This window comes from Notothenia rossii, assembly GCF_949606895.1.
Source record: "Notothenia rossii genome assembly, chromosome: 3".
In the NCBI taxonomy this organism is placed as follows: Eukaryota; Metazoa; Chordata; class Actinopteri; order Perciformes; family Nototheniidae; genus Notothenia; species Notothenia rossii.
This window is the reverse complement of record NC_136901.1, coordinates 72,252,244-72,279,269: the sequence shown is the minus strand read 5'-3', so window position 1 is coordinate 72,279,269 and position 27,026 is coordinate 72,252,244. Positions and strand designations below refer to the sequence as shown.

General features: G+C 39.3%; 3 protein-coding genes and 1 long non-coding RNA gene across 10 annotated transcripts in view; 2 read left to right on the top strand and 2 right to left on the bottom strand.

Annotated features, from left to right (window-relative positions):
* Positions 1-1,394, bottom strand: part of LOC307031000 — a 141,588-nt gene extending 140,194 nt beyond the window's left edge. For both annotated transcript variants that reach the window (XR_013805847.1, XR_013805848.1), the window contains exon 1: positions 1,253-1,394. This is a non-coding gene — a long non-coding RNA (uncharacterized lncRNA). The remainder of the gene's footprint in view (positions 1-1,252) is intronic.
* Positions 636-19,089, top strand: LOC307030996 (voltage-dependent T-type calcium channel subunit alpha-1I-like). 3 transcript variants are annotated; one of them, XM_079667679.1, is made up of 33 exons: positions 636-924; positions 2,764-2,943; positions 3,180-3,273; positions 3,475-3,611; positions 3,824-3,912; positions 4,307-4,466; positions 5,062-5,377; positions 5,602-5,694; positions 6,411-6,571; positions 9,897-9,945; positions 10,025-10,144; positions 10,302-10,450; positions 11,075-11,260; positions 11,755-11,872; positions 11,980-12,135; positions 12,245-12,325; positions 12,486-12,560; positions 12,824-12,909; positions 13,354-13,477; positions 13,764-13,832; positions 14,112-14,296; positions 14,476-14,602; positions 14,802-14,927; positions 15,257-15,346; positions 15,428-15,596; positions 15,901-16,067; positions 16,177-16,286; positions 16,386-16,519; positions 17,241-17,299; positions 17,817-17,895; positions 18,046-18,167; positions 18,242-18,400; positions 18,903-19,089. In XM_079667679.1, the coding sequence occupies exons 2-33, from the start codon at positions 2,771-2,773 to the stop codon at positions 18,993-18,995; spliced, it is 4,056 nt and encodes a 1,351-aa protein (XP_079523805.1). In that variant the 5' UTR covers positions 636-924; positions 2,764-2,770; the 3' UTR covers positions 18,996-19,089. The 3 variants fall into 3 exon arrangements, with proteins under 3 accessions (XP_079523805.1, XP_079523804.1, XP_079523803.1); XM_079667678.1 differs by having other exon boundaries at positions 18,900-19,089; XM_079667677.1 differs by having other exon boundaries at positions 18,867-19,089.
* Positions 19,090-19,525: 436 nt separating this feature from the next.
* Positions 19,526-23,073, bottom strand: LOC307030999 (uncharacterized protein). 3 transcript variants are annotated; one of them, XR_013805846.1, is made up of 9 exons: positions 22,410-22,555; positions 21,622-21,689; positions 21,395-21,442; positions 21,047-21,111; positions 20,923-20,960; positions 20,752-20,831; positions 20,368-20,441; positions 20,112-20,162; positions 19,526-19,917 (listed from the first exon to the last, which is right to left on the bottom strand). XR_013805846.1 is itself a non-coding variant. In XM_079667684.1 (9 exons), the coding sequence occupies exons 1-9, from the start codon at positions 22,992-22,994 to the stop codon at positions 19,864-19,866; spliced, it is 522 nt and encodes a 173-aa protein (XP_079523810.1). In that variant the 5' UTR covers positions 22,995-23,073; the 3' UTR covers positions 19,526-19,863. The 3 variants fall into 3 exon arrangements, 2 of the variants coding, with proteins under 2 accessions (XP_079523810.1, XP_079523809.1); XM_079667684.1 differs by lacking the exon at positions 22,410-22,555 and adding an exon at positions 22,940-23,073 and having other exon boundaries at positions 20,368-20,430; XM_079667683.1 differs by having other exon boundaries at positions 20,368-20,430.
* A 121-nt stretch (positions 23,074-23,194) lies between these two features.
* prps1b (phosphoribosyl pyrophosphate synthetase 1B) lies at positions 23,195-26,936 on the top strand. 2 transcript variants are annotated; one of them, XM_079667681.1, is made up of 7 exons: positions 23,195-23,328; positions 23,749-23,932; positions 24,532-24,630; positions 24,856-24,980; positions 25,127-25,300; positions 25,474-25,633; positions 25,901-26,936. In XM_079667681.1, exons 1-7 carry the CDS (start codon positions 23,207-23,209, stop codon positions 25,991-25,993), a joined length of 957 nt encoding a protein of 318 aa, XP_079523807.1. In that variant the 5' UTR covers positions 23,195-23,206; the 3' UTR covers positions 25,994-26,936. The 2 variants fall into 2 exon arrangements, with proteins under 2 accessions (XP_079523807.1, XP_079523806.1); XM_079667680.1 differs by having other exon boundaries at positions 23,749-23,938.
* The last annotated feature ends 90 nt before the right edge of the window (positions 26,937-27,026 follow it).

The window sequence follows — 27,026 nt, the reverse complement described above, 5'->3', positions numbered from 1 at the left end:
CGGTAGCATATTTATCTGAGGCAAAAGCATGTGCAGCTCAAACTGTTTAATCTCTGTCCATTTGTAAAACTTTGTATCAGCTTTAATTAACATTGATATTTTGTTTGCATTGATTGATACAAATAAGCCCACAGTAGTCACTTTTTATAGATGTACCTTGCTTGACAGGTGGTAGCCTACATTATACTCACAAGGTAGGCAATCACAAGACCACATCATGCCATTAACTGTTTTATACATGTGCTTCAAGTGTACAAAATGTGTCTGTTTAGTATCTATGTCATCATGCACTGTGCTTAAGTAACTTTGTACAAAATAACAGCAAAACCAGATAATTATACATATATAGCTAGCTGCTGCATAAATACAGTGTTGTATACCCGGACCAATATTGATGAACAGTTATTAATATAAGCGTCAGGTTTAAAATAAATGTATAGTCCAAATCAGATGTTTGTTTAAGTAAGGGTCTAGCTGGTGAAATTGCAAAATAATAGAATATATAGAATAAAAAAACTATGATTTGTTTTTGTATTACAAAGGAACCCCATTTCGTGTTACATTGGGAAGAACTAACCTACAACATGTTTAAACAATGCAGCTATATGCAAGAGGTACTCACACTAGCTGTTATAGACCTGCATCTGACAGGAGCAGCAATCATCTGTGACAATGTGCGTTTCTTACGGTAACCATAGCAGTGGTATTATTGTTTGATTTCCCACACGTTCCAGAAATTGACGAAACTGATGTTTGTTTTTAAATAGTTATTAACCTGTAAGGACACAGACAGTTGCTCTGCTGGCATAACCTTTTGTAGTTTTGATGAACTAACCCAGAAACTGTGTTGGCTTGAACGGGCTTTCACGAAACATCTTCAAGTGGACTACTGAGTTACCGCAGCGAAGACGACCTTTTTCTGTGGTAAGTGCCCTTAACCACTTAGCACGTAATGTTGATAGCATAGTTGTGTACGAACTTAGCATAGTCTATCAGTGTAAGTTTAACTTCCAACCTCTGGCAGGTCCTTATAGTGAACCATGAACTGATAAATACCTAACTTTAGCAGGCTATGAATAACAGGAAATAATGAACTTGTTTGAATAAATAACCACTTTTTTTACCATTATAAAAACATCACCCTCCAATGCAACGGTTTACAAACATGTTGTGACCGCAGTGCTAGCACTGAGCTAGCGTTAGCTTACGTTAATATAAGTTTCACATGACCAGTTAAAGTTAGAAGACTCACCTGAAAGTAACCTGGATAAAATGTCAAAAATAGGAAAAATACTTGAGCCGAGCTTCGGTTTTTAAGTCAGAGATGTTGTGTAGTAGGCAACATACAACAAATTAAACGCGCATCTTAGATAGCTTACTGTTGTCATATAACCACCTTCCTTGTATGTTTAAGTAGGCTACTTTCAAAGTTAAAGGTTTTATTTTAATATGCACATTTACACTGTAGTTATACAATGCAACATAACTATAAGACATAAACAAATCAAACTAATTGTAAAAAAACTATTACACAATAATTCAAGAAGAAACTTGGTAAAAATAAAATAGTGCAAGAGAATGTTGCAAGACTAATGTGCAAGTAATGCAGGAGAAGTACACTTTATTCAAGTAAAATAGAAGGTAGTATGCCCAATTAAATGCTGTATAAATAAATAAAATACTGCTTATTGTAATAAATATGTGAGATGCACACAGGTGAATAGTACGAAGTTAAGTAGACTATGCATAATATTTGAACTTAAACTTCGTTACCTTTTTGAGACCTTTCTGTGCTTTTTGACATTTTAGCTGTTCAATCATTTGGGCTGTGTATATGCATGGGGCATACATTTTGCCATGCCTGTAAGGCTTTTTTTATTTGTATGTTCAACTTCAGCTATACTATCATTGAAACATCCCTGATTAGGAAAACGTGCCTAGCATTTAGTACAACGTTCAGAAAATAATTTGGTGTTTGTGTTGGGGGGACTGGTGATATGTAGTTTAAAAACATTCACCAATTGAAAGTGTAAAATTATATGAATATGTAGTATTTTTGTAGCTTGGGGTGGTTCATTGTTTAAGGTATACACAAGTAGACAATATTTTTTTTAAACTGACTAAACTAAAAAATGCATTTAAATCAATGTTGTTGCTAAGCATATATAAGAATGTGAAACAAGTCCCCCTAGAATTATTTTGATTTGTCTATTTTGTTTATGGGGAAACAAAAGTAACAATGTGTAAACAAACTGGCTTTAGAATTCAGAAAAAAATGAATATTTGCTAGTGATCAGGATTTCTGTTTTATTACATTTTACTCAATGAAAGTGAAAAATAATATTAAGAAATAATGTTAAGGATTTTTTTGGATGATTACATTATTTCCTCTGAGGACATCAAACAAACTTTATTTTGTATTACAGTGTCTTCTTGTTAAAGACATTAAGTGTTAAGTCAACCTTTACTTCTGCATCAAGTTCAAGCATGTTCCTCAATGCTGTTATATTTACTCGACTACATTTATATAACAATTTAAATTATATGTACCTTAAACTGAGATCTGATTCAAAACAGCTAATGGGCTTGTAAGATATGATGAATGCAATACAATACAATTATTTGTACCCATGTTAAGGTTCTGAAAGCAGCCGCCAGAGGTCAATATACTGTATATATACCAATATATTTTCCCATTGGTGTCAATCCATTCTGATAACAACGCTTCCTCTGTTCACCTATTACCTTTTGACCTCCCTCTAGAGTGAGCATGACTGACGGACAGATGAGGGAGAGGCGGGAGGTGGCGCTCACGATACAAGAAAACAGAGTTTCCACTGAGGAGGAGCAGCTGCCCTACCCGAACCTGGCCTCTGTAGTTTTCCGCAGCTTAACACAGACCACAAGACCCCGTAACTGGTGTTTGCAAATCGCCTGTGGCCCATATCCTTTTCTTACTGCTGGAAGTTTAACCTAACCTAATCCTAACCCTCTGACACCTGGTGAAACCAATTATGTGAAATTAGAATAAATATCATATAATTTGTGTCTGACTGTCGCATATTACAACATTTTATACATTTGGCCATTATTATTATTATTATTATCATGAATTCCCTCTTTTACATAATCCTCTCTCATCTCATCCTTTGTGTTTTGACCTTAATATTTTCCTCCACTTGGATGGAGTATCTGTCCATACTGATGATCCTGCTCAACTGTGTAAGTTTGGGCATGTACAAGCCCGGTGAAGGGAAGAGCTACAAACTAGAGGTATGTGTAACCGCTGTATTCTTCTGAGTAGGCCTGGGCAGGGAAATGTACTGTGTCATTAACATCTACTTCCGATATAATGAATGCCTAATTGTGAGAGTAGCTTAATTATGACATAACTGGTTAATAATAACTTCTTGTATATTATTTTTTGTAAATATATGCAATAAATTGAAAATGTTCCTCTGTGTTTCTGGCCAGGTGTTCGATGTCTTTGTCTTTGCATTCTTTCTGGTGGAAATGACCGTCAAGATGGTGGCCTTTGGAGTCTATGGCTACAGAAACAGCTACCTTCAAAACAAATGGAACAAGTTGGACTTCTTTATCAACATTGCAGAGTAAGTGACTCACAATGCAAAGCAGCCAACATATGATCCATAGTGTACACACTGTACAATGTACATATGCTTATCAATCACATCTATTGTTGATAGGCTTGTTTATGAACAGAGTGCTTTAATATTTAGTATTACATTTTGTGATGGTTTTTGTTTTGTTCATGAAAGAAGGCAAATTCAAACTCTTCTCCTTGTTTTAACTGTCCCTTCAGGGCATTTGGATATTTTTTCAATATCCTTGGCATCGACTTTCTACTCTCTCAAGTCTTTGGACCGTTGCGACTGATCAGCAGAGTACCAAGTAAGTTGATATTCAAACACATTTCAGTGTTCCTTAAAACATTTAGTTTTGCAGTGTTTTCTCTTTCAAATATACCTACAATAACTGCTATGTATTTGTGAGTGATATTTCCTCTTTTTTTCCCACTTATGGTCTCTTACATTTGAGAAATAATAGGTCATTAGCCATGTGAAAATGTAGAACTACATTTAACAACAATTGTAAACATCTTACATTTGTATTTTAGTATCACAATATGTTTGGCTATGATGAAAATCAAGAATCTATACATCATGATACATACACAGAAATAAAGAAAGATAGTAATACCTCTGCCATCTATTGCAATTCCATACACTCTTCCTGTAATCCCATAACAACTGCTGACGACATCTTTTTGTCTTTATTCCTGTAGGTATGCGGGACGTAGTTACAGTTCTCATAGACGTCGTGCCCATGCTTGCAATTGTTCTCGTCATCTTCTTGTTTGTCATCCACATCTTTGCCGTGGCCGGAGTCCAGCTGTGGGCGGGCCAGCTGCGCAACCGCTGCTTCCTGGGAGACGACATTCCCACGTAAGGTTTTTGTCTGTTTTTCCATTATTTGCATGTTTTTCCCTCTCCGTCCCGCTTTAACAATGGCCAAAGTATTTCTTGATTTTTTAAATTATAATTGGTCTATAAAATGTCAAATAATTGTATAGTAAAATAAAATGGCACATCCCAATTTTCCAGGACCCAAGGAGATTTATTCAGATTCGTTTTATTTAACTGACTTGCATTCAATAGGTATGTATAATACTAGAGAGAAATAGAGTGAAAACAATATAATGGTATTAAATTAAATGCATTTCCTCCTTTGATGTGTGAAAATGCTAAGAAAAACACAAACTCACATTTTCTGTATATAAGAACATAAAATAATAATTGTTATTTACCTTGATGACACATGTCACAGCACACATTACATCCTGTGGTATGACTTGGTTTATATTCACATTTATCCATTATTTAACTGAACTGAGTTGTATAACTATGTATCATTAACATGATACACTGCATGTCAATTCTCTATCTCCCAATCACAAAAAACACATCATGTGAATTCTTAAACATTTGTAATGGTTAATTATTTCTAGTTCATTTCATTTGTCTTTCTTTTTCTGTACAGAAATAACAGCATGTCCCTTAGCCCATACTTCGAGACCCAGTTTGATGAAAAAGTTCCGTTTGTCTGTACGCGGGAAGGCAAGAGCGGGACGCAACACTGCCGAGATATACCCCCTTACCAAGAGAATGGGGGAAACTGCTCATTGGCTGCCCCCCACTATGCCTCAGCTGTGAATTGGGGAATCCCTACAGTGGCTTCACACACCTGTGTAAACTGGCACTCTTTCTACAATGTCTGTCGTGCTAGTGAGAAAAACCCTCACCGGGGAGTGATCAACTTCGACAACATCTTCTACGCCTGGATAACCATATTCCAGGTAATAAGGTCTTTCTTTATAAAGTGTTCTATCTGTGTATGCACCTCAACACCAAGTCAAATTCCCTGTGTGTGTTAACCTACCTGGTAATAAACCTGTTTCTGATTCTGATGCAGTGATACATTTGTATGTGAACATGTGGTAGCATGAAACATGGTGAGCGTAGAGTTATCTAATTCACTCTATAAATGTTATTTATATCACTCTCTCTCTGTTCCCCAAAGGTTGTCACACTAGAAGGATGGGCTGAGATCATGTTTTTCGTAATGGATGCTCATTCCTTCTTGAGTTTTTTATTCTTCATGCTGGTCACCGTTGTGAGTAGCCTTTTGCCTTTTTGCAGTTAACAACTTTAGTATTTGACTGTGTTTCTAGGTCTCTAACAACCTCTGAATGATGGTTTGGTATTATTCCATGTGGCCTATTTGAGATCTGGTAGACAAAAGGGTCTGTAAAGTTGGTTAAATAACTTCAGTAACAATCATCAAAATCCAACAGCAGCAGTCAAATACATTGAAAGTGAGTCTTTATTGAATCCAAAATAGTTGGCCCAATGCTGAAACCCTGTTGCATAATGAGACTCAATGAATACTTACATTTCACTTTACTCCTGGCTTGCTGCAGTTCTTTTTCAAATGACCTGGAGACCGAGAGCCATCTGATAACTGTAGATTTGTGTTTTTCGCTTGGGTTAACAGCAAATGGGAGCTATGTGCTCACAATTTGTTTTACATGTTGAAAATATTAAAAGACATATAAGCTACAACTTATTTATTTTGGTTTTGTTATTTAATTTCAGACTGAAAACAAATGAGTTGGACACTTGAATTGCACTTTTGCAAAACTTGATATTTTATTTTCAAATTAAACACTAGTTATAGAAAATGTGTAAGAGCATACAAAAGAAAAGAATAACCAGAAAGAAACTGAAAGAAAATGAGAATGAAGAGGAAAGACAAACAAGGCTTGCTTTAGATTTTTCCCAGTTTTTGAGCAGTTGCACTAAATACCCTTTCTTTACTTCCCCAACCAGATGGGCTCCTTCATCATAGTCAACGTCTGCGCAGTCGTCATCGCCACCCAGTTCTTGGACAATATGAAACTGAAGTCAGAAGAGCCGAGTCCGGGTGCCGCGCGTAACGCTCTGCCTCTGCTCTGTCGAAGGTTTGCCTGTTGGCTGCGGAGGTTCAACAGGTAAGTCACTCTTTAAGCTCTGTATACCGTACATCCAGGATGTCAGTACTGTTACAAGCTGGCTCTGCTTGCAACATAAGGACAACAGTTCCACACAGGAGTTGCCCAAAACAAGCATTTATTTACCAACACAGTTGTTACAACCAACAATAAAACAAACACAGGAGCGGTGTCCTGGTGCACCGAGCAGGGCAGCTGAGAGAGAGCGAGAGCCTGTTCTGCAGCCCTCTTAAATAGTGGAACCAGGTGCCACAGGTGGGTCTCATCACTGCTGATAACAAGGAAACCCCAGGTTACCACAGCACCACATGGTGGACAACCACAGGCTTTTCATACACCACCGCCCCCCCCCCCCCATAAAAAAAGGGTCCCCAAGACACTGAAACATCAAATTATTAATAGGGCTTATACTTACATAGACTAAATTAAACATAGCTTACCCGAGTGTAAATGTTACATTATTTTACCACACAAACAGGGACCGTCCCATCAACCACTGGTTTGGGTTCGGTGATTTCCTCGGCGGGGGCAAACCTTTGCCTGCTTTTTATCAGGGTCAGCAAGCTCGCCCATCACTGGCTTAAAGGAAACCACTGGTGAAAGAGGCACATCAGGCCACACTCTGCCGCCAGCCAAATCATTACCGAGGATGACTGCCACTCCCGGAACAGGCAAAGATGGCTGGACTCCCATGGCAACCTCACCCTGCCATAAATCACAGGACAACACCAACAGATGATTTGGAGCAGACAACAACTGCATCCCCATTCGGCCTAGACAATACACAACTTCCAGTGTCAGTTACCGAGGAAAATGGAAGAACACCCTCAGTTATGTACGAATCGATAGCACCCGTGTCTCTCAGTACCTTAACAAGGTTTTTTGTTTTTTTTTGACATTTTGGAGTCCCCTGGTTTTTGCAAGTACTGGGCATTCCTTTTCCCAGTGACCTTTACCCAAACAAAAGTTACAAGTCCTTAGATCTACTTTATCCCTCCAGCCATGCACGGACCTTTGCTCCGACCTTAACACTTCACCCACTTTACCTCTGGGGTCACCAGACCAGTTATTTCTGCTCCCCCAGTCAAATCTCTCCCCTGAATGAAACGTGTGTGTTAACGTTTATTAATCAGCTAATACCCCTGCGTCAGTAACATTTTTACCTTCAGGTACATAGCAACGCGTTCTGGAAGGATATCTTTGAATTGTTCAAGGAACAGTTCCCTCAAATCATTAAGATTGACTACTTCGGAAGCCGTGACCCACCGATTACATTTCCTCGTCAGCTCCCGAACAAGTTCCACATAGGTCTGTCCTTCTGACCTCCTTAGCTTCCTGAACTGCTGACAGTAGGCCTCAGGCACCAACTCATAAGCTTTTAGCACTGCAGTCTTTACCCTTAAGTAATCTTCACTGTCAGCCATACGTAATGCAGAAAATGCTTCTTGAGCCCTACCAGTTAACACACACTGTAACAGCAATGTTTTCTCCGAATCAGACCACTGTCGTCTTTGCCTAAGTCGCTCAAAAAGTCAAAAAAAGAATCTACAGCCTTCTCCTCGAATTTCGTTAACAACCTCAAGTTATAAGCTACATCAAAAGTTGCTGGGGACAGCCCAGAAGAAAGCTTATCCTCTTGGATGAGGTCCAACTTGTAACGCTCTTGTTGCAATTCAGCTTCCCGCACCACTGTAGTTAACCTTAAACGCTCCATCTCAGTTTCCTGTTCACGAGCTCTAGCCCAGTCCTCACGAGCACTTGCTCGTTCCTCACGTTCACTGTCTTGTTGGTACTGCAGCAGCATTATTTCCTTTCTCTGTTCAAATGTCATTTCACCAAAGTCAGACAAAGAAAAACCTGCACTTCTCTGCCGCTCTGGACTTATAGCTGCCTTCTCAGCCAACTCATCCTCGGAACCATCATCGACAGCCAGTGCTGGCAGAACTTCTTACAGTATCAACTGGGCCTGTAACGTAGTCACTATGGTGTCTTTACGACCCTGCTTTGGAACGTCTACCTCAAAATGCTCTGCAATATTTAACAGTTGGTCTTTAGTAAATTTTTCCAGCAGTTCTGCACTGGGACACTTAACAAAATCTGTCAATTTAGCCATGATTATGCAAACTCCCTTGAACCTGGTGCACAGACACCTAAAGAAATGTATATATATATATTTTTTTTTTAACTCTGGAATACCTCTCCCCTAGCTAACTGCCTACCCAACACTAACTATCTTGTCTCACCCTAGTCTTCATGTATGCCACGACGGGTGTTTTAAACACTTACCCAATGACCCGGTAAAGCCCCAGCGAAGCTGTTACTCACCAAGAAAGCCACGGACGTGTACCCATGACAAAAATGTTGAATCATGTTTATGCACAAAAATAACAAACAAAAATAACAAACCAACAAGCTCCCCTAAAGGAGATGTTGCTTATGCCTATCAGGAAAGGTAATTCCAAAGCTACTCCTTAATGCCCTACACCAGGAACAAACTGTCCACAATCAAATCAAGTAAACAACTATCACCTGGTTATTGGACCGGACGAGCCCCCATATATTACAAGCTGGCTCTGCTTGCAACATAAGGACAACAGTTCCACACAGGAGTTGTCCAAAACAAGTATTTATTTACCAACACAGTGGTTACAACCAACAGTAAAACAAACACAGGAGCGGTGTCCTGGTGCACCGAGCAGGGCAGCTGAGAGAGAGCGAGAGCCTGTTCTGCAGCCCTCTTAAATAGTGGAACCAGGTGCCACAGGTGGGTCTCATCACTGCTGATGACAAGGAAAACCCAGATTACCACAGCACCACATGGTGGACAACCACAGGTTTGTGACAGTCGCCGTCAAAATAGTACTTTTCAGTGCTGTTGTGTGTACAACGGTGTAAGATTATGAAAGATGCATTATTCGATTTCTTCCAGAAGGTAATCCTACAGTATATGCAAATGCCGTAGTCATAATATAACTTTTTTTGTTTCAAGCTGGGAATGTCTAGGTCGAGAAAATAAATGTCCTTTACACCCAGAGACAAATGTTAAAGTGTAAATAAATCTTGAATATGATCTTAGTTCAACGTGCCTACTGCTCTCCGTGTGAAACTGAATGTGTTGGCATGGAATAATTGCATTAGTTAATATGTGTTTTCTCAGAATGGGACCCCAAAAAAGTTTAGAGGCAATTCCAGAAAGAGATTCATTCAAAAGCAAATAAAGATGAAAATGCACAGAACAAAACATGAAATCATTATTTAACATGGAACTAACTTGCTCTTGGTCTTTTTTAGTTACTTACTGTTGTTCATGTGCTTCAACCCATAGAAGTAACAAGGTACAACCCAAAGCCGGCCAAAAGGGAACTTTGGGATCGGTGAGGCTCGTCAGCAGCTTTCTGCAGTACCAATGTTACAACACTGCTGCCCCATCTAACTGACTCCCTTATCTTTTAGATTTTGACACCCTTCAACAAGCACATTCGGACGTTGGTTGAGAGCTCACAATTTGACCATGTGATCATGTTTGCTGTTTCCCTCAGTATTATCACCATTGCAGTTGAACATCATAATCAGGTGAGGAGCAAAGTGTTTCTTTGTCTAGGCTTCTATGGATTCCTGTGGTTTGATTAGAGTATGTTGTTTTGCTGGGGGTGAAAAGAGGAATACTATAATGAGATATTAACCATTTCTTCTTTCCCTTCTTTATTTTCCTTTTTGGCTCTTCCAACAGCCTCTTAAGATGACACACGTGTTACACATCTGTAACATCGTTTTCACATTTGTATTTTTTGTGGAGATGACGTTAAAACTGATCGCACTCCGCTTCAAATACTTTTTTGATCTGAACAACATCTTCGACTTTGCCATTGTTATTGTCAGGTAATGTAATCCCATCCAGTCCTACATGAGAACTACACTAAGAGTTATATCCTGTAAAATCTTTGAAATGTATATTACGTTCAACCAATTTCATTATTTGGGTCTGACAATCCTACACAAAAATGTAGGTTTATGACACTGACTCCATTTATATATTTGTACAAGTTATCAGTGTTGGAATGTAACTTAGTGCATAATTCAAGTATTGTACTCTAATACTTAATTTATTAACCCTCATAGTGAGTTACAAATAAACACACATGATACACTGATATGATTGACCAACAACGTCCTTAAAATGATATGACGTGTATTTGTTGACGATAAAAAGCAGAATAATATTATGCTATGCCTATGATACTATAATCAGTGCTGGAGATAAGTTAAGTTCATGCACTCAATAACTGTATTAAAGTTCATTGATAAGTACCTGTACTTTACTTAATTACTTTCATTCTATGCTACTTTAAACTTCCACCCCTCTACTGTACATCTTATATGGTTCTATGCCAATAATGTCCACATCTCACCTAATTTTTAAGTTAAAGGGAAAGTACTTCAATCTACATTTTGCTGCTAATACCTTTACTTGAGTCAGTGTTTCTTCTTGTTTTCGGTGTTCAGTGTGTGGGAGCTAATTGCCGAAACAGATGGCAGGTTGTCAGTGCTGCGCGCTTTTCGTCTGCTGCGGTTTGTGAGGCTTCTTCACTTCCTCCCATACCTACTGAGACAGCTGCTGGTGCTGAAGAGGACTATCGCCGAGGCAGGCCCGCTCTGCATGCTGCTGTTGCTCTTCACTTTCGTTTGCAGGCATGTACACACACAGATCCAACCTCCCTCTCTATCATTCGTTCGAGACATTTGTAGTATCGCAGAAAATCCCATATTATATGTTCTATTACTACAATAATGATCACCCCTGAGATACACACATTTGAACTGTGGTAATTGAAGACGTATAGTACGTAAGTACTTTACGTAGTTATAATTTGAAATACATTTATATTATCTGGCACTCGGTTACTTTTTATATAAATAACATGGTGTGTTGATAAGATATATACACTACTATTCTACTCAGCAGTACACAAACTATACAACATGTTCTCCACATGAGTACTTTTACTTTTGATACTTTAGGTACATTTAGCTGATAATACTTTTGTACTTTTACGTAAGGAACATTTTGATCTCAGGATCTTTACTTTTAATGGAGTATTTTTAGAGTGGTATTACATAATAAGTAAAGGGTCTGAGTATTTATTTCACCCCTGGATTTCAATGATGTTATGGTTTCTCTGCAGTTTACTGGGTATGCATCTGTTTGGTGGTCAATTCATATTCAAGGACCCTCAAGGAGATATAATCATTGAGCGAAAAAACTTTGACACCCTGCTCTGGTCCATGGTCACTGTGTTCCAGGTACGTTTTTGTATTTCTTAATTTGAGCTCTCATGATTGTTATCCATCCTTATGCATTGTTTGCCTTAATATCTATCAGTGATATACTCTTGAATCTATCAATCCAGATTCTGACTCAGGAGGACTGGAACCTGGTGCTGTACAACGCCATGACGGCTACCACACCATGGGCTTTCCTGTACTTTGTCACCGTCATTATGTTAGGAAAACATGTACTTCTCAATATTCTCGTGGGCATAGTGGTTCAGAGCTTCCAGGAAAAGGTAAATACCTCTGTCTTCTCCAAGAGCTCGATGTTTTACACACAAAAGCTAGGCACACTCAAACACTCACATACACACCAATGCCGTACTCTACTTCCTGTTGTTCCAGGAGTCCTCAGAATGCACTCAAGACTCTTCTCGCATTGACGAGGATTTCAACGACTCTGTAACCAGCTTCACCTCAGAGACAGTAAGTCTCTAAGAGTCATGAATCTTTGAGATGTTGGTGAGAAACTTTTTTGCTTCTCCCTTGTTGAGATAATAGTTACGGTTTGTAAGACATGGGGTGATGTACCTGCTCAGTCATAGACACTGTCCCACACAAACCTTGCTATTTCATTTTGTTCCAGGACCCCTCGAGACCCAGCCAATCTCCCTTAACCTCTGAGAAAGACACTGAACCAGCAAATACCCAAGAAGACAATGTAAGTGCCTATGAGTAAAAGTTATAGTATAGAATAGAATAGATAGTTATTAAGTCTGGTTTTGAACTCAACCGAGAGTTAATCCTGGGGTGAAAATGTTAGGTTATTTGAATAAATATGGTCATGTGTCTTTGCCGGAAATCTCTAAGCAACATGTATGCTAGTGTACTGCTTTAATCTTCATGGGGGTTCTTTGAAATATTTATTTCACAATTTGGCTAAAGAGAGGCAGTGGATGTGTAACTTCTACCCTCCCACTTCAGAAACCTTTGACCTTTATCCAGCAAATGCTCCACTGGTGCAAGGAACATGAAGAGTGGGCATTCTACGTCTTTTCTCCACAGAACAGGTACGATTAATAGGTAAAGATATTTCTATCATCATCATCTGTACTCAAAAAATGTAATAAATAATAATTAAAATGTCATGACCAAATAATTAGTTTGTCCATCCTACACTAATACTTTTGGATTGTGAAACAGGTTTTTAAATGCATTGCATGTGGTGTTAAAAAGTCTTATACTTACTTATTTTTAGACTGCAGAATCTGCGACCAGTTTCAGCCAGTCACATCACATTTGATTGATACATCTATGTGTAGATTTCCGATTTCAAAATGTATATTTCAATGTTTTACAGGAAGTGAAAAATAATGATTTTGATAAACAAACTTGATGTATTTTTTGCATATCCCAAGGGAATCAAAAATATTTAACATTTAATTTTCTCTTGTAATTGCTTCCTCTTATGTTTAACGGACTTCGTTAACTAAGGTATGTGTGTATGTCTTTAGGTTCCGAATCTATTGCCAACGTTTGATCTATCACAAGTTGTTTGACAACACGGTTCTCCTATTCATCCTGCTAAGCTGCGTCACCATTGCTATGGAGAGGCCTGGAATACACAGTGACAGCACGGTGAGAAACCTGCAATTACTGTTAGTCTGGAGACATCAATTAAACCCTCAAACACAACCATATCTAATCAGACACACACAAGCATCGTACGATCAGTGTAGAACACACATAGTAATCATATTACATGTACTGTGGGATGAGAGGAGGCATCAATGCAGAATAAGAGACACACAAAGTCAAGAATAATGTTTTGCATCTTATGGAACAAATAATATGTAATATGAGTTTTGATTAAATTTAATACAAATACAGGCAGGATATAATTGAATCTCACCCTGCCCTTTAGGAGCGATGGATCCTGAATATGTCGCGTTACGTGTTCTCCGGTGTCTTCCTGGTAGAGATGCTCTTTAAGGTAAGATCTGTTTTGTTTTTTAACAGTTTTAACTTTATGACCCCTAATTTGTTAAATGAACTGTCCACTACCTGCTGGGTGGAGATCAGAAATGAGAATTAAAGGAAAATATATAAACAATATATTGGAAATTAAACAAAAAGATAAAGTTACGTTTTTGTATTCATAATTTTCTAGCTTTAAATACATTTTGTAGCTCAGATTTTCAGGAGTATTTGAAAAAGGCCCATATTATTGTATTAAGACTTCTTAATTGATCCATTGTTGCTGTAACAACAGGTTGTAGCTCTCGGTGTGTTCTTTGGTAAGGACAGCTACTGCAGCTCTTCCTGGAACGTCATGGATGGTTTGCTGGTGATTCTGTCGGTAATTCATATCATCATCTCTCTGGCCAGTTCGGGCGAAAACAACATGCTGGGCATTCTTAAAGTTTTGCGCCTGCTACGGACACTTCGCCCACTGAGGTACAGCAGAGCATAGATGTTTGTTTTATTTCTTCAGTCTTTGTGTTGATTTATGCACATGTTTACGTAATATGGCTGCGCTGGCATCACACCTCATGTCGTAGTTAGGTAATTTGGCAGTGTGTGTGTGTGTGTGTGCTGGTTCTAAGAAAAAAAGTTTGTTTATGTCTGTTTTCCAGGGTGATCAAGCGGGCCCCCAAATTGAAGCTGGCTGTGGATGCTTTGATCACTTCCATCAAACCCATCGGTAACATAGTTTTCATCTGCTGCACCTTCTTCTTTTTCTACAGCATCCTTGGGGTACAGGTACTGTGGAAATGCACGCACGCACGCACACACACACACACACACACACACACACACACACACACACACACACACACACACACACACACACACACACACACACACTTATCCTATGCATCGAAAGTTAAGGCTTTGTAATGACATGGCAATGGTGGATTAACACTCTGTCCCTGTTTCTCTCTCATACTGTACACTGTAGCTGTTCAAAGGGAAGTTCTTCCACTGCTTGGGTCAATACACAAAGACCATCACCAACAAGTCTGACTGTCTCTCAGCCAACTATCTCTGGGTGCAAAAGCCGTACAACTTTGACAGCCTGCCTCAGGTAAGGACTGACGCTCTGTGAATGAGACAGGGAAAGGCATGGAGGCCGCAAGCATTCATGACAGCATCTCCAAACACAAAACTAACAAAATAGACACTAGAAATGAAATTGGTTAATCATGCTTAACATTCATATATTTAAAAAAAAATGTCATCTTATCTTCACCCAATGTGGTCCATTATATACTTAAATTACCCTCAAAAAGGTTTTACTTTATTGTTGTTTACACAGAGTTATTTGTAGTGTCTCTGATGTTTAAGCAAATAAGATTAAAACTTGGAAAATAGTAGTGTGATAACTTTACAGTTCTTTCTTTGTTTCCAATGTAGGCTCTGATGTCCCTTTTTGTGATGTACTCAAAGGACGGATGGGTGAACCTAATGTATGATGGACTGGATGCTGTGGGAATAGACCAACAGGTATTTTTGTTGGCAATATGAAACATGTACACATGGTATCAGAGCAAATACATTCTTATGTTTATTTTCTTCTCTTCTAAGCCCGTGAGAAACCATAACCAGTGGATGCTTGTTTTTTTCATCACGTTCATGGTTATGAGCTTCTTCCTCCTCGATATGTTTATCGGTGTAATGGTGGAGACCTTCGCCCAGTGTCAGCAGCAGCAAAAAAAAGAAAATGAAGAGGAAGCATCACATGACCCGAGCAGGAGTAAGGAGCCTTTTAAAGTCTAAAAACCACAAACACTGAACACAATGTAAAAAATGTATTCCAACAGACAGTGTACCGGGTTTACAAGATTGTTTTCGTTGAAAACTAAAAATGTAATGTGTCGAGAGGAACTGCACAACCGTATGTGTGTAAGTCTTCCAATACACACTTCATTGCACCCATTGTCGATATAGAAATATCAATAAATTCAGTTCTAAATGCTTTGGGCGTTTGTAACTAATATGTCTCCCATCTCTGTTCACATTGATCTGAATATCTCCATCTTTGTGTGTCTACATTTCAGACAAGCTTAAGAAGATACCTACGCAGCCTCCATATTACACATGCTACTCCCCGATGCGTCGCTCCATACACACTCTGTGTATCAGCGACTTCATTGACGTCTTCATGGCCACCATCATTTTGATCAGTGTCCTCATCATGGCCTTCCAACATTACAAACAGCCTCTGGTAATTGCACACACAGTCCCTGTCTACAGCTTAGAAATGCCACAAAAAAGGAATGTGCATTGACTCTAGGAGGGGATGGAAATAAACCGTTTGCTGTCTGTGTGTTCAGTATATAGAATTGCTCACAGAGTATTCGTACTATGCCTTCACTGTCCTCCTGATCATTGAAGTCCTCTTGAAGATTCTGGCGTTTGGCATACGGAGGTTCCTCCGAAACAGGTAACACGCTACAATAATGGAGGATTCAATTTCCTTATTTGCCTGTTAGGAAACTTCAGTACTCATAGTGTTGTGTGCATAATGTTTGTGTTTGTTTAGTTGGAATCATCTGGACGTGGCGGTTGTCTTGGTTTCCGTCGTCAGCATTGTTTTCATTGGGATGGAAATGGCCGACTGGATTCCCATTAATCCCAGCATCCTGAGAGTCTGTAGAGTTCTCAGGCTAGCAAAAGGTACACACACACACACACGCACACACACACGCACACACACACACACACACACACACCCCCACACACACACACACACACACACACACACACACACACACACACACACACACACACACACACACACACACACACACACACACACATGATCTCAGACACACACACACACACACTAACACACACACACACACACACACACACACACGATCTCAGACACACACACACACACACACACACACACACACGATCTCAGACACACACACACACACACGATCTCAGACACACACACACACACGATCTCAGACACACACACGCACACACACACACACACACACACACACACACACACACACACACACACACACACACACACACACACACACACACACACACGATCTCAGACACACACACACACACACACACGATCTCACACACACACACACACACACACACACACACACACACACACACACATGATAACACACACACACACACGATCTCAGACACACACACACACACACACACACACACACACACGATCTCAGACACACACACACACACACACACACACACACACACACACACACACGATCTCAGACACACACTTGAAAAAGGGAAACGTTTCTTAAGGATAGCTTTTGGTGCGAAAATGTCTAATTAAGTGTATGTGTTTTGCATGCACATACACAAAGTCATTCCTAACATCTCCTGTGTCTCTCCTCAGTGCTGAAGCACAAGAAAATAAGAGTCCTCCTGAAAACAATTATCAAGACGCTGTCACAGGTAAAAACTTGATTTTGTTTCTGCTAGATTCATTATAGATGCAAAATGACAAATAATTATTTTAATTTGCATGGGGATGTTCCTGCTGCATTTGTGCTAGAGTTGATAAATATTTGAATGTTTAAAGTATGCACATTGTGATCCTGATGTATCTCTGTTTGCAATCTGTTTGGACCCTAGAGAGCCTATAACGCTAGTCAGTTTTATTATTGAATTCGCAAACCAATAAAGATCTTATTGTATTGCTTTTACAGTAGTCGTAGATCTCTGGTCATTTAAAAGTTCTCTATCATTTTACAGATGTCTCTGTAAATGGAGCAGAACATAAAATGCTACTAAAAAAAGGTGCCGTGCTTAAAAACCATTGGTAATCAGAAATGAAGGCTTGTCTAAAATAAAGGCTTGTCATTTCTTCTAGCTAAGGCACATAAGGTCCTGGTCCCTATTTGAAGATCTACAGATTGTAGTGTTTGTTGTTGTTTGTGGGAGATCTAACATGCATTTTCATTTTGTTTAGGTTGGGAGCATTTGTCTTCTGTTCGCTTTTTTTTTCTTTATATACGCTGCGCTGGGAGTGGAGCTCTTCGGCAACCTAGGTCAGTCACACTACTAGCAGAATACACACAGCAATATGAGAAAGAGACACATTTTCTTGATACATTTTTTGTTGTTGTGGATGAATACACTTGATTTTTGTTTGAAAACAGTATCTGTATGTTTGAATTGTGTGCTCCTGTTTCCATCAGATTGTACCGAAGAGAATCCCTGCCTTGGCTTACATCGGCATGCTAACTTTAAGCATTTTGGCATGGCCCTGCTCACGCTGTACCAAGTGTGCACCGGAGACAACTGGAGCGCAATAATGAAGGTAGGTCACTGCTGAGAGAGCAGTCTGTGAGTCAGTCCATCAGCCTTTCTGAATCCTGCCCTTTGTTTCTCAAGGACACTTTGAGGGAGTGTCGTCCCACCGACATCGATTGTGTGACCTACCTCTCCCACGTCTCCCCCATGTTCTTCTCCTCCTTCGTGGTCATGGCCCAGTTTGTACTGGTCAACCTGGTGGTGGCAGCCATAATGCAGGCTCTAGAGGACAGCAACGAGGTACAGTTGCTACAACAATCACAGACCAAGAAAGCACAGAAACACATAGCCAGTATTTATAAACAACAGCTGTAGATCTTTAACAGGTTTGTAATTTCTTATATATATTTTTTTGTAATTCTTTATTTATTTGGGGTCACATTATATTAAAAGTATAGTTTTGCAAGTCATATATTTTTAGAGACCCGAAAATGATAAATTAAATACCGAACAAAATTAGTCAAATAAAAACGAAAAAATACACAGGGGTTGTTTGAAATGACAAATATCTACACATGTACATTAAGTTTCATGGAAAGAGCAATATAACAGCTACTTATTATTTGGTATTTAAATCTTAGTTTGAAAGCTAAACATACTATTAGATAATACAAACAAATATTAATAATTATAAGACAAATCAACTTTTATTTCTTACTTTAAGATTTAAATACCAAAGTAACAGAGGAATATTTTAATATTTCAGAGCAACCCAACTAATTTCTGTCTCCCCCTGGAGGAGGAGGAGGACGAGGAGGAGGAGGAGGAGGAGGAGCCGTCGGACAATGCAGGCACGAGTCTCCGGGGCAGTGTTGGTGTTTTAAGTAATGAGTGAATATTTGTAAATGTGATTACTTGAAGTTTGATTCTTTGTTTCTGTACCTTTTTTTTATAACATGAATAAATAGAACAGACTTGATTTCCACATGGATCACTTTTTACTTTTCTATTCATTCATTTCTTGTTTTGGTTGTTATATGAAAATACTTCAGATCTAATATGAAGAATCAATGTGATAAATGTGAAACACCTCGACAAAGTCCCTTGGCCCTTGTGACAATACGACAGCAATTGGATGGAAAGAAAACACACAGGGCAGTCCTGAACACATAAATACTTAAATTATTAAGAGCAAAGTCTACTTCTTTAAAGGGTAAGGAGATGTCAGAGGGTGGTATGGGAACATGTAACAAAAACAGAGCATGAAACATGGAGGCTTTTAGATTTTCAGCATCTCAAGTTTTGACCTCTTTACAGGGAGAAAGGCTATTGCAAATACACGTGTAGTTTTGGAATGTATATTTTCCTGTTCCAAAAGAGTAAGCATACAACAGGACATTACAGGAAGACGAAGAAAAGTCAATCTCACTTTTTCTCCTTTATTTCATGGTACACACAACATAAGGTAATTTTTTTCTCAAACCATAGCTTGGCTTCCATAGTTAATCCAAGTAAGGCAAGTCACAAAAATATACTATAATGACACAACATATTTGCAGGCAGAAAAATGTGTATGAAAGGTAACTGTTTTTCAGACCATAAATAACAATGAGATTGTATTAAAAACCACACCATTGAACACATTTTATGAAAATAAATGGTAGAAATCAAGGTCCTCCACCATCTTCGTGTGGGGACATGATAACATCTGCAGTGAAGAAGGTTTTTTCTCTTCTATTACAGACAGAAATGTAGGTTTTTGTTTACCACAGAGGGGCTCTGCTCAGCACCCCCTTCCAGCTGCGAGAATCTGCAACCTGCAACAAAACAGGAAAGTGTGTGCAAACACAAAACAGAAAAATGTGCAGTAAGAAACACATCGTATGCAAAAAGAACGGAGAGACTTAAAGGATATATTGAAACCTTTGTGTATGTTTCTGAGATGTTTGCAGCTAAATGAAAAATGGCAATAAGATGAAGTATTTATTTTTGTTTGATCAGAATGACTTGCCTGCATTCTCTTATGAAGAAACCTCAACTTCTGGTTGAGACATTCAATCTCCTGAGGAAAGACAGAGGCCATGGTCACGTGGATGTAGGGATAACTCTTAACAGTATAACCGTAAAACAAACTATCCCTGTTATATTGCCATATTTTCACAATATTATCAAATAATTGTTCATGAATAAATGGTCAGGGTTACGCTCATAGGCATGGCCGTGTTATGGTTAACATTGTGTTCCCTGCTAAAACCAGAGGAAAATACCTGGCTTAGTTTTTCGTCGCATCTGAGTTGGATCTCAGGCAGAAGCTCCTCCAGTCTCTGAATCTACAATGAAACTTAATTCATGTTATGCTTTAAAATTCAGACAAAATTTAAATTGCATGAAGAAACAGTCAATTCCCACATAATATATTTACAGTAAAACAGGTAAACAGACTTTACCAAACACTATGTATTTTAGTATAGTTCTCAGCTGTGTTTTCCTGCACTTAATAATCTCCTCATTGACACATAAAACAAAATGAAGGCTATTTCAAAGGAAACACAAAAAAGCAATTTTATGTTAGAGCAGCCCTGCTGATTAAACCATGAATTCTCTGCGATAACCAAACCTCAGTTATAGTAATATGACTGTGTCTGTCTTACCCTCCTGTCAATAGTTTGTAGCCTGGTCTTCATGCTCTTGTTCATCACGGTCATGGCAATGGTTCTGGGTGCCGGACGCACTGGGAACAGACACATCACAACCTGTCCAGATCTGGATCCACAGCTTAAGAAAACATTATCAAAGGGAACAAAACGTGACTCCACTCTTACCATGCTGAAAGATCTTGGATACTTCAAGCACATAAGGCCTGTAGTAGAAAAAAAACACATGTCACCAGATGATATCAATAAGTGCTTGCAATGAAAAGACCGACTACAGTCAAAGACTCCTTACACATGCTTGCTGTTAGCAGGGATCGAGCTGTTCAGAGGGATCAGACAGCCACCATGATTCCTTATCTGCAACCATAGCAAAGTTAAATTAATCTTTCAACCATTTCAGCAACAACCAAATCCTTGTTTTCAAATCAGTATTTTTCAGTATTCAATTTAGTTTTCACCTTGTGTGTCTGTATTTGCATTAGTTTGTCATTGTGGCAAAATGTGCTGGAGGCCGTTGGCTCTCCCACGGTTTGTCCTTATGGCATCACTACTTTTTTTTCTTTTCAACAATATCATGCAGACATATAAATATCATTCAGACAAAAAAATCTCTCACATGAGGACAACATAGTTGTTTTACCTTGAATATGACATCAGAAGAATTCAGCCTAAAGGTAGTGGTGAGAATCTGAAAGAAAGAAAAATATCAAAAGTGTATTATCAAAGTATACAACATCCAAAAATTAAACCACCAGAGCATTTCAGTTATTTAGGTATTTTCATAAATTATCTCTAGTAATATTGTAATATTTATATATATCTGATAGGTGAGCAAGAACATATTTGCAGGTGTGATTAAATGCACACCTGTATGACCGTGGGGACCTCAGCTGCTGGAGGAATGGACACTTCTCGAAGAGCCACCACTCTGTCATCTGCAACAGATACAACATTAGATACTGTCTCTCTCTCCAAAGGCTTTATTAATGAAGAATATGTTTTCTAATTCTGTATAGTTTAGTGATAAGCTGTTTATCTATGCCCACTTATATATTTTGGTTATGTATAAACATACAAACAAGATGTCTTGAAATAACAACTATTGTAAGCCGATCACGATCCAGTGCAACGTACACAAGTGTGATATTGACCCTTAAAACCTCTAATGTTTTTTTATTTACTTTATAAGCATATTTAAATGATGTGTTAACCAAAAGAGCACTATTGCAACCACAAACACACACAAATACCCGGAATCATTTAGTTTAGTTTAACATTACTCCCATATTCACAGGATATAGGATTTGTATTCACTCTTTGAATAACTAAATCAGAGATATGGGCCGCAGTCAATCACTCAAGATAGATACAGCTCAGATACAGCTGCTGTTGTTGTTTTCCACTTTGACCATTTATAGAAGTAGGTTTTAAAACAACTGACATTTGCAGAAGTTAAAGAAAACAACTTTCGAAAGGATGAATTAGTATGCTGCCTAGATCCTGGATGCATATCATTTCCATGAGCCCAAATGTAGTCTTCAATGGGTTAAGGAGGCTGGTTGCCATGGACACAGACGCACACAGAGTTCATATTTAGCTCAACAAATAATATATCGCTGATCGCAAAGTAAAAACAAAAACAGAAGGCGACAAACCTTTATTGTCCAGCCGTTTCACAGTGAACCAGACCTTTGATACTCGTGGTGATTTATCAAAACTGATGTGAGACATTTTGATAATCCGAACAGCAGCACGAGACATGAGAAGAAGCCTTCCTACGACATCCGGTCAGGGACTTTCAAAATAAGACCCTGGCCGAAATAAATCCATCGATTCTGCACTGTTGCAATTTGTTTTTGTCAATTATTTAAGATAAACGTAATGTTTTTGGTCTGTTTTAAGTGAACAAATTGAACAGGGGCTCTCGGGATTGATCTTTAAAAAATGGGCTATGATATTCGAAGATAGCAGTATGAATTGTATTTTTTGCACCATACCACACGTCGTGAAGAAAACACTTTATTACACTTAACCAATTAATGATGTATTGTTTCAAAAACAGTATATCTCAATGCAAATGTACTTGTCAAATATAGTGGATGACACTATTTACCTCTGAATTGTAGTGGGGTGGAAATACAAAGTAGCAAACAATTTAAATGTAAGTAGACTACTAGTATCTCACCTGTAAGCATGTGGCAAACGAGACAACACGCGCCCGCGCCCCTGAATGACGTCATCGCGCCAAAACGTCTGTGAAAGCGTGCGCGCCGCCCCGAGAGGAAGAGCTACACGCGTGATGTTTGGGACATAATGGTGGATAGCTAGGGACGGTACGAGTTGCTTATCAGCTGTTGCCATATTTTCCAGTTGTTGTCTTGGACCCATCGGCTCGAGAGCCGCCCGCTGCCACTTCCCGCTCGGACAGAACGACGCTCAGGACTGCATCAAAATGCCAAACATCAAAATATTTAGCGGTAGCTCACATCCGGACCTATCTCAGAAAATAGCAGACCGCCTGGGTCTGGAGCTGGGGAAGGTTGTTACCAAGAAATTTAGCAACCAAGAAACATGGTGAGTTGTTGTAGCTTTTAAAAACAAGCCTAGAACCAGATGTACACCTGATACGCAAATGTCGTAGCCCAGCGACATTTAACGTTATTAAATAGAAACGTGGTGTCATGGTGAAATTGCCGCGCAGTGTTGTTAGGAACTTGTAGTCCACCACGCATGGCTAGGAACTCATGCTAACTCACAAGCTGTCTGGTGGTTCTTCTGGGCCACAAAGCCATCTTACTGGCCTCAAAACTGAAATAATAATGTCCTATCACAATGATAATATTTGGCTCATATATGCAGCTCAACTCCACGAAGTTAACCTCTATTAAGAAAAAAAAAAGCCAGTGTTTACTGTTTCATTTATCTCCTGCTTGACATGGTGTGTTAACTCCTTCGCACTTACTGCTTTTTGTTTTGTCACCTCTCTCCTGGCAGTGTGGAAATAGGGGAGAGCGTCCGTGGGGAAGATGTCTATATAGTGCAGAGTGGCTGTGGGGAGATCAATGACAATTTGATGGAGCTGCTGATCATGATCAACGCCTGCAAGATCGCCTCTGCCTCCAGGGTCACAGCTGTCATCCCCTGCTTTCCGTATGCCCGGCAAGACAAGAAGGACAAGGTGGGGGTGAGGGATATCTGTCTAATTACTTCAGTCATGCCATTTGCCATCCAGCATCATGACGAGAAGCCTGCAGCACTGTCCATCAGTAACTGCTTGACAAGCCGTATTCCCTTTTTGTATTGGTTTGTTTTCCTTTTCTCGTTTTCCCTATGCTTTGCTGAATCAACTCCATCGCTTTTTGTTGTTTTCCTGTATCTATCCTGCTCATTGTCTGTTATATTTCAACATTTGAATGATATTTGCATATATGGGATTGTTTTTACTATAACATCTAATCTGTTAAGAATTACTATGATGCAAGAAAAAAAATGATTTTATCATACCTGTTTTGTATTATATTGCAATCTAGGTTTTATTCCTTCTATTTTATAGGCAAAATTGCAGTTGGGCCAAACATTTATTTTGAACTTAGGTTACTGATCCAAATGATGAGGAATGTCTGTTCAGCCATCTTATGTACATCCTGGTGATATTTGCATATTACCTATCAATGGTCAAACTATTTTTAAATCAGTGGAATTTTTTATTTTTAGAAGCGAGCCATGCTTGCCTGTTTGGTTATTTCATATGGCTGAGTAGATCTATTTGTGTTGCAGAGCCGTGCTCCTATCTCTGCCAAGCTGGTTGCCAACATGCTGTCGGTGTCAGGCGCTGACCATATCATCACTATGGATTTGCATGCCTCACAGATACAGGTGAGCAGCACAAAAGCAAGACCTAAACAGCAGTAGCATGAGTATCCTGCCATTAATCTGTGATATGGCTTCAAAGGACCTACAATAGAAATGCGACTTTCACAGTCTTGACTTCACATAGATGTCAACAGAGATCAAAGGGAGATATGAGCCTTTTGTCGGTCCTTCCAGCACATGTTCAGCTCCTGTGAACCCAGCTCATGTACCTCTCTTGTCTTTTTACAGGGGTTCTTTGATATTCCTGTGGATAACTTGTATGCAGAGCCAGCCGTGCTGAAATGGATCAAGGAGAACATCCCTGAATGGAAAAACTGTACTATTGTGTCACCTGATGCCGGAGGAGCCAAGAGGTAGTCGTTGTACCCTTGAGCATCTCCTCTGAAATGTTTTTTAGATTAATCTTTTGTATGCTTTGCTTATCACTGACAAGGCTCTGAATTGACTGCGTTATACACTTTGGCACTTACACTTTGGACATTATTCTTTCCTTCTGCAGGGTCACCTCAATAGCAGACAGACTGAATGTGGATTTTGCCCTTATTCACAAGGAGAGGAAAAAGGCAAATGAGGTGGACCGCATGGTTCTCGTTGGAGACGTGACAGATCGGGTCGCCATTCTAGTAGATGACATGGCCGACACGTGTGGCACCATCTGTCACGCTGCTGACAAGTAAGCCCCATACAAATAGTCTTGAAGACCGGCATTGGGATGCTGCGATTCTGTCCTGATGTCAAACTAACTTGGAAACAGATCATGACTGGATTCAATTCAGAGACCTCTATTCAGAATATATCCATGTCATGTGAAGTTTTGTCATTCATTATGCTGTTTCTATCCCTTAGGCTGATTTCGGCTGGTGCCACCAAGGTGTATGCCATCCTAACCCATGGCATCTTCTCCGGCCCAGCTATCTCACGCATCAACAATGCATGCTTTGAAGCTGTGGTGGTCACCAATACAATCCCTCAGGAAGAGAAGATGAAGCATTGTCCCAAAATACAGGTCAGAATACAGCATGTACCAGGGTTTGAGTAAAGGTTGCATTTTGAATCTGAAAAAGAAGCAATATCCTGAGCCAAAAGGATGTAACGAAAAATAATGATATAAAATGTAGCCGTATTTAAAGTAATATTATTCAGAGGCGCAACTCCTCTGTTTGAGCAATGATATTTTGAAATTGTAACTTTTAGTTCATAAATTACTTTTTTGCCATTATACAAATCATCCAGTCCAGCTATATTCACAAGCTCTTCTCCTCTCTCCCTCCAGGTTATTGACATCTCCATGATTCTCGCAGAGTCCATCCGTAGAACTCACAACGGCGAGTCTGTGTCGTACCTGTTCAGCCACGTCCCCTTGTAACAAATGATGGCTCCCATCTAACTGTGTGTTGTTCCACCAAATAAGAGAAGAGGGAATACCTTAACCCAAACATAGCAACATTTTCTGCTAACTTACTATGAAAGAAAACTGATATCATGTCTGTTACTAACGCTGCCCCCGTCACCCCCTTGAGCTGTTTATCTTCATGTCTGGCACCAAAGCAATCGCAAGCAGCTAGGCCAGAATATTTATTGTACTTGGATGATTAAGTGTTTATCCACTGTGAACGTTGTCCCCTCTTTCATAGAACTAAGGAACAGAGTTTCTTCTGACCAATTCACTTCTCCAGAAGTCATTTCCATCTAGTCTAAAGAGCTTCTGGTTGTCAGGAGAAGCATCTGCCATATAAAACTGTTACAGTGCTTTATGTTACAATGACTGAGTGTAGTTTTTAAGGTTGCTCCTGTATCCTCTGTCGTTTGGACGATGATAATTCATGAAGTGAATGTGTAGTGAAGTAGTTTACAGTGCCGCTGAAGCTCCACTCAACCAAGAGTGCCTCAACAGTCTGAAATTGAATGCATTTTTCCTCCAGCCTTCTCCTGTCCCCGCCCTTTTTTTTTTTAGCTGTGCTTATCTTTCTCCTCTAACGACTAACTTTTACATCTCATCAGGCTGTAAAGATGTTCTGGATGTTTGTTTTTGACTCTTGAGGTGCACTCCATTGAGTGGGGTTTGTCCAGGGTTTACCTGTCGAGGTTCGGCGTTGAAGGTCTTTCTATAAAGAAGCTCTCTGGTTTTTAGTTTAGGGTCTCTGCAGGCTGGAGCTCAGAAATGTTCACCTGCTTTTATTTTTTTTATGTCTGGAGGAAGGATTTGTCGATGTGCATATTCAAAACCTTACTGTTTACTTTTTCAATAAGGTGAATTCTTGGTTGGCATCTAAGGATGAGTTCTTAATAAAATGATTTGTAACCTTAAATGTGGCACTATTTCTGATAACAATATGTCATACATAAATGCATATTCCCTTGCATAATTGCTAATACAACGTATATGCAACCAGGATCAT